At 36.4% G+C, this 12694-nt stretch overlaps 1 protein-coding gene across 1 annotated transcript in view; it reads right to left on the bottom strand.

Moving 5' to 3' along the window:
* Positions 1-5518: 5518 nt before the first annotated feature.
* The window catches only part of LOC102838465 (chromosome unknown open reading frame, human C12orf40), a 146217-nt gene continuing 139041 nt past the window's right edge, over positions 5519-12694 (bottom strand). The window contains exon 15 of the mRNA XM_006865344.1: positions 5519-5986. Within this exon, the coding sequence (XP_006865406.1) occupies positions 5519-5986 (468 nt within the window). The remainder of the gene's footprint in view (positions 5987-12694) is intronic.

Here is a 12694-nt window from a genome sequence, read left to right as displayed (position 1 = left end):
AAGAAAGAGACCTCAGATAAGCAAAGAATTCCTTAAGAAGAAGAACAGAGTTGGAAGTCTCTCACTCCCTAATCTCAAAATCTACTACACAGCCACAGTGGCCCAAATAGCCTAGTATAATGAAAGACACAAAACCAATGGAACAGAATTGAGAACTCAGAAGTAAATCCATCCACATACAATCAGCTGATCTTTGACAAAGAGCTAAAACACATTAAATGGAAAAGAGATAATCTCTTCAACAAATGATATTGGCAAAACAGGAAATCCATTTGCTAAAGAAAGAAACAAGATACATTATCTCACACTATAAACAAAAACCCAATGTAGGTTCAAGACAATGTAAAACCTAGAACTATAAAGATCATCAATGAAAAAATAGGGACAAACTTGGTGGTGGTGGCTGTGTGCCGTGAAGTCAGTTCCAACTCATAGCAACCCTGTACAGGGTTTCCGAGGCTGTAAATCTTTACGGGAGCAGAAAGCCTCATCTTTCTTCCACGGAATAGTAGTTTTGAACTGCTGACCTTGCAGTTCACAGTCCAATTCTCAACCACTATGCTATCAGAACTCCTTGAGGAGCTCTGGTAGCATAGTGGTTACGAATCGGGCTGCAAGCTGCAAGTTCAGCAATTCGAAACTACCAGCTGTTCCACGGGAGAAAGATGAGGTTTTCTGCTCCCATAAAGATTTACAGCCTCGGAACCCTGTACAGGGTCACTATGAGTCAGAACCGACTCCATGGCACATAACAGCAACAACGTTACCAAAACTCCTTAGGGACTAACTTAGGGACTCTAATATATGGCCCAAAACACTGTCAAACGTAATTTAAAACACACAAACAGAAGACAAAATAGACAATTGGGACAACCTAAAAACTAGACAATTATGTGTAGCAAAAGATTTCATAAAAAGAGAGCCCACAAATTAGGAAACATTTTGTTGCAATGACATGTCATACAAGGGACAAATCTCTAAAATGTTTAGAAACCGTCAACTCCTCTACAAGACAAAGATAAACAACCCAATTAAAAAATGGGCAGAGCATCAGAACATACACTTTACCAAGTAAGACATTCAAGCAGTCAATAAACATATGAAGACGTGTTCACCATTGTTGCTGTTGTTAGGTATCAGCAAGTCATTTCTGACTCATAGCAACCCCATGCACAACAGGATGAAATACTGACAAGTACTTCACCATCCTCACAATTGTTACACTGAGCCCACTGCTGCTGCAACGGTGCCAATCCATCTCGTTGGGGAGCCTTTCTTCTTGTATAATGTTCTTGATGTCATCCCACAATTTTGGTTGTCAGTAATTAGTCTCTAATGCATAAAATCTGTTCTTGAGATGGTCTCTTAATTCAGGTGGAGTATATCTAGGTCATATTTTGTTCTGGAACTATATCTGACCAAATTCAAAGTTTTTCAGTGGCTAAACATTCAGAAGTAGTCTTCCTCACCTTCTTTCTAGTCTGTCTTACTCTGGAAGCTCTGTTGAAATCTGTCCACCATGGGTGGCTCTGCTGGTATTTAAAATACTGGTAGCATACCTTCCAGCACTGCAGCAACATGCAAGTCACCACAGTACAACAAACAGAGGCAAATCAAAACAACAATGAGACATCATCTTGACCCAGTATTAAAAGCAAAGTTTTAAAAAAATAATTAGAAAGTAACAAATATTGGTGAGGGTCTGAAGAGATTTGGACCCTTCTACATTGCTGGTGGGGTTGTAAATGGTTCAACCACTGTGGAAACTTGTAGGCAGTTCCTCAGAAAGTTAGCAATAGAAATACCACATCAAACGATGGTATAAAGCTGCTGTTCTCCCATGTAAACTATCACTTAGTTCACAATAACAAACAAACAAAAAAAAGTAGCACCATAGGACCAAGCAATCACAGTACTTGACATATATTCACAAGAAATACGAACTAGGACATGAGTACATATATGCACACCACACTATTCACAATAGCAAAAAGATGCAGACAACCTAAATGTCCATCAATGGAAGAATGGATAAACAAACTTTGGTACATTCACACAATGGAATACTATGCAATGGTAAAGAATAATGATGAATCTGCAAAACACCTTAAACATGGATGAACCTAGAGTGAATTATGCTGATTGAAATTAGTCCACCACAAAATGACAACTATTGTATGAGACCGCTGTTGTAAAAACTCAAGAAAAGGTTTTCATACTAAGGGAACCATTCTTTGATGGTTACTAGGGGTGGGAGAGAAGGGAAAGGAATTCACTTGCTACTGGGTAGACACATCTTAACTTGGATTACAGGAAGAGCAACAAACCTGAAGAGGGAGGTTAGCAGAAGAATGATGAAGACAGATGAAAACACAGGGAGGTAAACAAGAGCTAAATGGAATAGATGTAAGTAATATTATATGCACATCCTTGATACAACAGTGTTCTGTGCATAGACAGGTTAAATGGGTATTGAAGGAAGAGTAGTAGTACACTCTCAAATATATAAGGGTTTGAAGGAAGTTATCTGTTCATGGGTGTCTACCTTTGCTACAAACTTACCTATGAATGTGGTGGAACATACAGATGCCAAAATGATGAAAACTTATTAGACATTTATCAAACATCTTAAGGCAATGAGTTACTATGCCTGGGGGCTCAGAACCATAGACTCAGGGAAACCATGGTCAACTGGCATTACATACTCCACAAAGACAATGTTTTCCATCTTATGAGATAAGGATTCAAGAGCATACTTTAAAGATCACAGTTTGTTTATGGTGTGATCTTGAGAAACATCAGTATAAAAGTGGGGAAATGAGAGAAGAAAGGAAAAGACATTAATAAAGGATGTCTTATGAGACAAGTTATCACTGTAAGCAACAGAAACTTAATTATTCCGAGGAACTGCAGAAGAATAATGCTTCTCTAACTTTTAAGAGTGCAAAAACAACATCATCTGTTTAAATACAGATTCTTAATACTTACTCCTAGAAATTTTGATACAGTAGTTTGGGGGGTAAATTCCAAGGATCTGCATTTCCAACAAGCTCCCAGTGACAACATTGATGCCACTGGTAAGTGGATCATACTTTGGGTAGCACTAATATAGTAGGTGGTTCTGAGGAAGTTATCCTGCCCAAGAAGTAAGGAAACTAGTGTAATTATACACCAACTCCTGTCAGTCATTGTTTAAAAGTGCTTCTCTAAAGGAACGTTATTCCCTAGTACTTCCAACTTACCATTATATGGGTAGAACAGGTGTCTGCTGTCAAGAAAAATCCTCAGGAAAAGAGTCACAGGTACTGGCAACTTTAAATCAGGATTGCATGCATGGGAATGAAAAGTGCCAAGGAAAAAATGTTGGTGTCATGGGGAAAATAAACATTAACCAAGAAATTACAAAAACATTGTTTTTAAAATCACTGTACAAAAAAAAAGAAATTCCATAAATAACTGAAGTTGTAATAGTGCTATTAAAGTAAATTATATGAAAATATCGCTAAAGCTAACCCATATTCAAATAACATCTTCCTAGAGTGGTTGATGCAGAACAAAACACTGCACTGTTTCACAGACCTCATTAAACACCAACTCTAGCTCAATACTGCATAGCAGCAGCCAATATTCAGTATATACTGTCTTATTTGGAGTCACTGTGATTAAAAGTGTACATTATAAATGTGTGCAGCATCATTATTTCTTCCATTTTGTTTTACCTTGATAGAACATAACTAGGATTTACTTTACATTCAATATTTATTTACCTTGTTTTATATAACTTAAATAGCATACATGAAAAGAAAACTACATTTACTTCAATAGCTTTTCATTTTTTGTTTATCAAATGGTTTCACCAAGAGAAAAATTTAAACAATTATGTATTTGGTAAGTATACTTTGTAAATATTTCCTTTCCAAAAACATCTTCTTTGAGTATCTTATCTATGCTCCCTATGTGTGGTGATTGTATTTTAAAAGTCCTGGTGGTGTTCTTTTTCACGCCACTGAGCTTAACTGTCACATCATGGCATGGATAAAAATATAAGTAGCTACTGATCTTTGTAATGAATTTGCTTTCAATATTGTTAGACTTTGATTATTATTTGAGAAAATCCGTTTATTTGATATTCAAAATCATCCCAAGATTCTCAATTCAATATTATTCTAATTTCACCAGTATGACATTGTTGTTAAGTACTCTTGAGTCAGTTCTGACTCATAGAGTACCTGTATAGTTTCCAAGGAGTGGCCGGTGTGTTTGAATCATCAACCTTGCGGCTAGCAGGCCAGTACTTATCCTACAGCAATCTTTTTCATATGAGTCTTCACTGTCATAATAAACCAGATTTTTGTAAAGCAATGCTCACGAAAATCTGTAATAGAATATGTGGATGGAAAGCTAACCTTTTGAAAAACTATGAATGTACATCCAACTATTATATTCTCCTCCTAATGAGATGATCATTACACTTTAAGAAACTTGTTTATGAGCTCATTATGTTACCTGTGAGACAACAGTCTCAAACTGAAATCTTTAGATTGCTACAGCTTATACACTAGCTGTTGATGTTTTTAAATTGTTATGCTTCAAATCATCTCTGAAACACAAACTATTGAGTGATATGCGTGTATGTGAAAATGCAATGTAATCTTTATTTCCAAGGCATAGGAACCCCTAATAATTTTATTTCCAATTCAGTTAGATGTCAGGATGTCCCTACTGTAATTTGGAATATATCCAAACAAATGTCAATTTTAGAGTACCAACATTCAAAATCTTCTTGACACAAACAATAAACACTGTATTGTAAACAAAGACTATATTTGAGAACAGAGATATCTTGATACAATATTTATGAGAACAACCTTAACAACATTAAAATGAAAATGATCATAAATCTTTCAAATTTTGAACAATTCTCTTATAAAAACATTAAAACATTTTTTAATCCTACAGAGGATTACATTTTCCTTTGAATTAATACAAGTATCAGCAACAAAAATGTATCCAAACAGAGAACATATTTTATCCAAAAAGTAATGCTAAAAATGCTATATTTTTAATGTGGGTATCACAAAGATAAATAGTTTGAACAATACATATCTAATATTATTTAGTATTACTTTCTGCTTTACCATTTGGAAGAAAATGTTTGCTAGACTATGCTACTGCATAATTATTTAAACAAATGCAATAAGGAAGAAAGCAATCAAACATTTTTAATCCATTTAATATATTATAATAAACACCAAAAGAATCATAGTTGATAAATTTATAATTTTCTAAAATCATGAAAATATATTAAAACATTTAGAGAAATATCTATGTAAAAAATAATTGTATAAAGAAATATTAAATGTTTTTAAACAAACCATAAATATACTTCCTCTAAATTCATCTTGTTCTTAGCTACAATTTTCTCATTCCTTACTGGGTTAATAAAATTAAAGACTAATATTGCCTTCGTAGGTCAAGTGAAATACTAAACTCCCAACAGGCTGAGATTTTTTAATTATTAGTTGTTTTTAAGGATTTCCTGCCCTCCAGTGGTATCTGCCTTAATATTTTCACTACAGCCTTCAACATAACTAAGAAAAGACACATCATTTCTACACTTACATTCTGAAAATATATCACACTGTATGGCAGCATCTAATTTTTCTTCTACTGCTTGTTCATTCTCTGTTTGTACCCAAGCATCACATTTTGCAACGTGCAAAATGCAGCTATTATTGGTTTTGTTTTGCAATATGTAAGCTGAGTTACAATGACACTGAGAAAACTTATCTGTATTGTTTTTCATTGAGAATGGGTGAGAATTCTCATTCTGTTTAGAAATTTTGGTGTTGTTTTTAATAATCCTATCATCTGGAAGTTGTGTCACTTTGTTAAGATAAGCAGTATTAGCCGGTTCTTTGGTTTCAATGAATCTTCTATTTGAATCTTCGCTTTTCTGCAATATTTGATCTTCATCTTCAGATGACTAAAAGAAATGTAATAATTTTGCTATAAATAATGCTCAAATGTTTTTAAAGTTCTGCCTAATCACTTTAAAGTAGGCATTCTTAAAAAATATACAAAAATGTAATATAGCAGGTGGTTATGGTGGTTGTATGCTGTCACATCAGTTCCGATTCATAGCAACTCTGTACAGGGTTTCTAAGGCTGTAAATCTTTACGGGAGTAGAAAGCCTCATCTTTCTCCCAATGAGCAGCTGGTAGATTCAAACCACTGACCTTTCAGTTAGCAGCCTAACATGTAACCTACTACACAGAGAAAATGTTAAATCAAAGCAGATATACTGTCAAAGAATCTTCTAACTGCAATCTTATAACCTCCTGGGAGTTTATGGATTTTTACCAAAACCAATAATAATCATCTTTAGTCTAGAAAGTCAAAGGTAATTTTTTAAAAAGAAGGGTGTTTTTATTAGTCCCCCTATAATCTTACTTTAGGAGTTCTGGTGTAGCACTATAGAATAAGCACTGGACTGTGAACCTCAAGATCATCAGTTCAAACACACCAGCCATTCCTTGGAAATCCCATAAAAGTTCACTGTGAGTTGCAACCAACTTGATGGCAATTAATCATACTTTATAACCCTTTTATACTCTCACACTGAAGAAAAGATAATGCAACACACTCTACATTTAAAAAGAGTGAAATAAAGTTACCAGTGAGAAGTCCTGGTTTGATGCTCGTTGTAGGATAAGCACTAGACCACAAGGCTAGCCACTAGCCACTCCTTGAGTTGCTATGAGTTGGAACCAACTCACAGGCACTTAACAACAACACCACCTTTGAGAGACATAACTGATGCAAATACTTGGTTTTATTATTCATTGACCCATTTATTTAAAAAATACCTATTATACGACAGTAAGTTAAGAAGTGTCGCTACAAAATTGTAGATACCTTTATGAAAAATATCAAATGTGAAGATAATTGTTTCTGGACATATTCTTCATCTAGGTCTCTACACTTTTGAAGGCAGTGTTTCCATCTCTCTAGCCCTCTCCCAAAGAATTCTGTACACTTCCTCCCCAAAGAATTACACCACATAAAAATAGCAGTTTGGGCACCCTGAAGGACTCAAGTTATGTTCCTTTGCAATGTTCTTTGAGTTTGGGGAACAAAAAGAAGACTTAAGGAGAAAGTCAGTGCTGTATGGAAATGGGTACAAATGATGAAATTTTTATCAGACAGCCCTTGCTACCCTAAAAGAATGAGCAAGTGCATTGTGGTGACGAAAAAACGTTGTTCAATACAACTTTCCTGGTATTTTTCTCACAAATGGAGCTTTCAATTTTCTTAAAAATTCTTTATAGTAAGTTCCATGACCATCCTTTGTCCTTCCACAAAAACTAGCAAGAGGAATCCTTTGAGATAACAAAAACCAGTCATTGTAACCTTTAAAACTGACCTCTCTGCTTTGAATGCAACCTGTTCAGCAGATCTCCTTGGAAGTCACTGTTTTGATTGGACCTAATTTTTGAAGGCACCCTAACAAAACTAAGACAAGTGGATTACTGAGAAACTTGCCTGCAGTCATCCACTGATTACAGAGACATATTTAGACATTTCTTGCTTGGAATAAATGCATGCATGTGTGAACTGGACACCTATGAGCAAATCTTGTTATTCACCCTTGTATGCCTTTCTTGAAATATGTAATATATAACAGTTTCATGAAAGATATATAAATACTTAAGGAAACTATTTACTAACAGAAAATCTAATAGACCACAAACTTAAAGAACAATAAATATCTCAACTAAAAACAAAGCCCACTAACATCAAGTTGATTCTGGCTAATAGTGAACCTTTTTGTGCTTTATGAGGTTGTAAATCTTTATGAAAGCAGTAAGCACCCACAGAGGGGCTAGTGGGTTTGTACTACCAGCATTGCTGTTAACAGACCAGTGTTTATCCTACAATGAGACCAAGGTTCCTGTCCTGTTATCTCAGATAAGTTCTTGTGTGGCATTGTAAGATAAGCACTCTACCATAAGGTCGGTTAGAACCACAAGGTTGGTAGTTCAAACTCACTAGCAATGCATATATATATACATACACATACATATATATACATATACATATCACAAATATATAAGATATTCTAAGAGGATATTTGTACATGAGAAACCACAGGGAGCAAGCAGGACAACTGTTATTGCATGGAAGTGGATAAAATATGAGAAAAAACAAAGTGTATGACTCACTGAATGTAAAACTGATGATCTTGTCTTTAAAACTGCACTCATTTCACAATAAAAAGTTGTTGCTGTTTTTTTAATTGGAATCTAAACCTATTGCATGAGGGTTTCCAAGGAGCAGCTGATGAGCTTGAACCACCGACCCTGCAGTTCAAACGACTTTGCAGTCTGATGCGTTAGCCCACAGCGCCACACCAGGAACCTATTAATGTTCATGACGTTTGATTTTTTTAGATAACACTTGTTGTTGCTGCTGTTAAGAGCCATCGAGTCAGTTCTGACTCATAGCAGTCCTATATATGTGGGTTTCCAAGGAGCAGCTGGTGGGTTTCAACAGCTGATCTTGTGTGGTTCACAGTCCAATGCTCATCACCAGGAGTCCACATATATAATTTTCTACTCCCCCTCTCATACCTTGTGACTCTGTCCATGTATCTACAAAAAAAGAACACTGTTGTTCCAAGGCTGTGTATATATCACTATTTACCTCTATCCTGTTTAGTCCCTGCATACCTCCTGTCGTCATCATTCTTGTCAGCTTTCCTCTCCTTGTATATTGTCCTTCTCCTTCTTATACACTGCCTTCCTTAAGTAACATGTGTCTACCCTCTAGCCAGTGAATTACTCTCCCTTCCCTTCCACTCCTGGTAACCATCAAAGAATGTTTCTTATAGTATGAAAACCTTTTCTTGAGTTTTTACAATAGTCGTCTCATATAGTATTTGTCCTTTTGTGACTGACATATTTCACTCAACATTTCTTCCGGATTCATCCACATTATGAGGTGTTTCACAGATTCATCATTATTTTTCAATGTTGCATAATATTACACTGTGTGCATGTACCAAAGTTTGTTTATCCATTCCTCCACTGATGGGCATGTAGTACGGCTTTATCTTTTTGCTACTGTAAATACTACTGTAATGAACATTGGTGTGCATATATTTACTGGTATCCTGGCTTGTATTTCTTTTGAATATATACTAAGTACAGGGATGGAGTCCTGGTGTGGCACTGTGTAATAATGTGCTGTAACAAAAGGTCAGTTCGAACCATAAGGTCAGTGGTTCAAGACCACTAGCTGTTTCTTGGAAACCTATACAGGATCTCTACTAGTTGGAAGTGACTCAACAGCATTAACAACAACACAGGGATTGCTGGGTCATACAGTGCTTCTATTTTCAACTTTTTGAGGAAGCACCATACCATTTTCCACGGTAGTTGAACCACTTACAACCACCAGCAATGTAGGAGTTTCCCAGTCTCTCCACACCCTTGCCAACATTTGTTTTGGGTTATTTTGAACTTTGGTATTAAAGCTAGTATAAGATGATATCTCAATTGTTATTTTGATATGCATATGCATCTCACTAATGGCTAATGATCATGAATGTTTGTTGGCTGCCTTATGTCTTCTTTGTGAATTATCTGTCCATATCCTGTGCTCATTTTTAAATTAGGTTGTTTGTCTTTTTCTTATAGAGTTGTTGTAGTTTTTTAAAAATTTTAGAGGTTAGTTTCTTGTCTGATGTCATTGCAAAAAAAAATTCCCAATCTGTTGCCTCCCTTTATAGATTTTTGGTGAAATCTTTTGATGCACAAAAGTGTCTTAAGTTTTAGGAGGTCCCAATCATCTATTTAGTGTGCTGTTGTGTTTTTAGTAATGTTTGATAATGTATTTATGCCATATTTTGGTGGTAGTGGTGGTTATGTGCTGTGGAGTCAGTTCCGACTCATAGCGACCCTATACAGGGTTTCTGAGGCTGTAAATCTTTACAGGAGCAGAAGGCCTCATCTTTCTCTTGCGGAACAGCTGGTAGTTTTGAACTGCTGACCTTGTGGTTCACAGCCCGATTCATAACCATTACATTACCAGAGCTCCTTATGCCACATATTACAGTCCCTATATTTGACCCCATTTTTTATCGATGAGCTTTATAGTTCTAGGTTTTATATTTAGGTCTTAAATCCATGTTGTAATTGTTTTTGTTTATTGTGTGAGATATGGGTCTTGTTTCATTCTGCAAATGGATTTTCTGTTTTGTCAGCACCATTTGTTGAAGAGACTATCTTTTCCCCATTTAATATGTTTTGGCCCTTTGTCAAAGATTAGCTGACTGTATGTGGATGGGTTTACTTTTGAGTTCTCAATTGTGTTTCATTGGCTTTGTAGTAAATTTTGAAGTCAGGGAACGAGAGGCCTCCAATTTTTTTCGTCTTCTTAAGCAGTACTTTGCTTATCCAAGGTCCCTTTCCTTTCCACATAAAGTTAGTGATCATTTTTTCTATCTCTTTAAAGAATGATGTTGGAATCTATAGCATCTATTGATTGCTATGGGTAGTGCTGACATTTCCATGATGCTATGTCTTCCTATCCATGAGCATGGTATGTTCTTCCATTATTGTAAGTCTCTTTTAGTTTCTTGTAGTAGCACTTTGTAGTTTTCTTTGCACAGGTCTTTTTTTTTTTTTTTTTTTTTTCTGTAGCTTATATTATTCCTAAGTATTTTGTCTTTTGGGTGACTATTATAAATGGTATTATTTTCCTAATCTCCTCTTCAGAGTTGTCATTATTATTGTATGGAAATCCAACTGATTTTTACATATTGATCTTATACTTTTCCACTTTGCTGAACCTTATAATGCATTCCAGTAATTTTCTTGCTGAGTCTTTGGAGTTTTTTATATATAGGAACATGTCATCTGCAAATAGAGAGAGGTCTACTACTTCTTTGCCAATTTGGATGCCTTTCTCTTTCTTGCCTTTTAGCTCTGGCTAAGGCTTCTGACACAATACTGGATAGGAGTGGTGACAAAGTCACCCTTGCCTGCTTCCTGTTCACAAAGGGAATGCTTTCAGTTTCTTTCCATTGAGGGTTGGCTGTTGGATGTGTATATATGCTCTTAATAAAGTTTAGGAATTTCCTTTCAATTTCTACTTTTTTCAGTGTTTTTATCAAGAATTATTGTTGGAAAGACTGTTATTGTAAAAACTTAAAAAAAAACATACTCATACTAAAAGTGAAAAAAAAAATTCTTTGTTGGTTACCAAGGGGCAGGGTGGTAGGAGGGGGTAGTAGAGCACAATGTAGGGGACAGACACATCATAGTTCAGGTGTTGGGGAGGGTAATACACAAGAAGGAGGAGGGGAATGAAAGAAAGTAGATGGGGGAACACTGAGGCAGGTTTATGTGGGCTAAATGGGACAGAGGTAAATAGTGATGTATGCTCAACCTTGGAACAACAGGGGTCTGTGATACAGGGATTGAGGCATGGTCTGAAGAAGGGAATTAATGTTAAGATGCTTGACTATCTAATGAACATTGGTTTCCCTTGCCTACTATTGTAAAATAGACACTTAAGGGGGATTCAGACAAGCTAGGCTTCCGGTTCTGCAGGAAAGCCAGGAAAGTCAGGTAGGAGAAAGCTCCGGTGAGAAAGGAGGGGGAGCTCATGAAGGAAACATTCATATACCAGACCCACGGCTTTTGAAATATCATAAGATATAGTAGTTCAGTCTCCTGAACTCACATTTTTGAGAAATTGCACTGCTAAGGAAAAAAATAAAGCGCATTTTGGGACTCTCGCCCACGGGACCACAGGTCACTCCTGCGACTACAGAGTTTAAAGGGTGGGGCTAAGGCCAGCCTGTTCAGAAAGTGGCGTTTCCAGCAGGAGGAAAAAAAGGGGTCCTTGGACAAAAAAAGCCACAAGAAACAACATAGCTCCCCCCCAAAATCTCCCTGCTCTGGCTTGAGATCTCAATAAAAATCAGGCAGGGGCAGTTCACCATGCACAGAGAGCAGGAGAGAGGCGTCAACTTTTGATGTCATCCACCATCCGCCGCCCCTGCATCTAAGTCCCCTGCCCCGACTCCTAAGTAGCAGCAGGGATCTTCCAGCAGCTGTTCTGGTGGGACAGGGAACAGAAAAAGTTAACCACAACTGCATCCCCGCTCCAAAGTGGTGATTTCTGTCCATGCATTTATATTCGTTCTTCTTTTAGTCCTTTTGATCACACATCCTTCCTGGAGGTGGGAACTTATCCTTCCTAAGTCGCATAAGAAGCAGCAGCAATTGTGGCCATATAGCCAAGCATAAGCATACAATATAATACTCCATCACTAAGACAAGACCCAATGAAATCTGCTACGCATTGCAGATGAAAAGGAAAAGCCCATCTCCCGATCATATTAATAATAATAATAATAAAACAATAACTATGACCTATAAGAAACAATCAACTTTATTGAAACACATCCAAAAACAGAAGAGAGCAACTGACGCAAATGAGCTTGAGACAGACAAAGGCTTTATAGAGGAGGAGGAGTGGGTTTTGGATATGCCTGAGAGGGAATTCAGAAGAATGATATGGAAACAAATTCAAATAATCTGAAAAGGGGTTTAGGAAAATAAGGAAGAAGTAAGGAAAGTACTGCAGGAACAATCAAATAGGATTGACACAGCATTGGAA

Source organism: Chrysochloris asiatica, unplaced genomic scaffold, assembly GCF_000296735.1.
Source record: "Chrysochloris asiatica unplaced genomic scaffold, ChrAsi1.0 scaffold00077, whole genome shotgun sequence".
NCBI classification, from domain to species: domain Eukaryota; kingdom Metazoa; phylum Chordata; class Mammalia; order Afrosoricida; family Chrysochloridae; genus Chrysochloris; species Chrysochloris asiatica.
The sequence above is the reverse complement of the archived record's forward strand: the minus strand, read 5'-3'. Positions and strand labels throughout refer to the sequence as shown.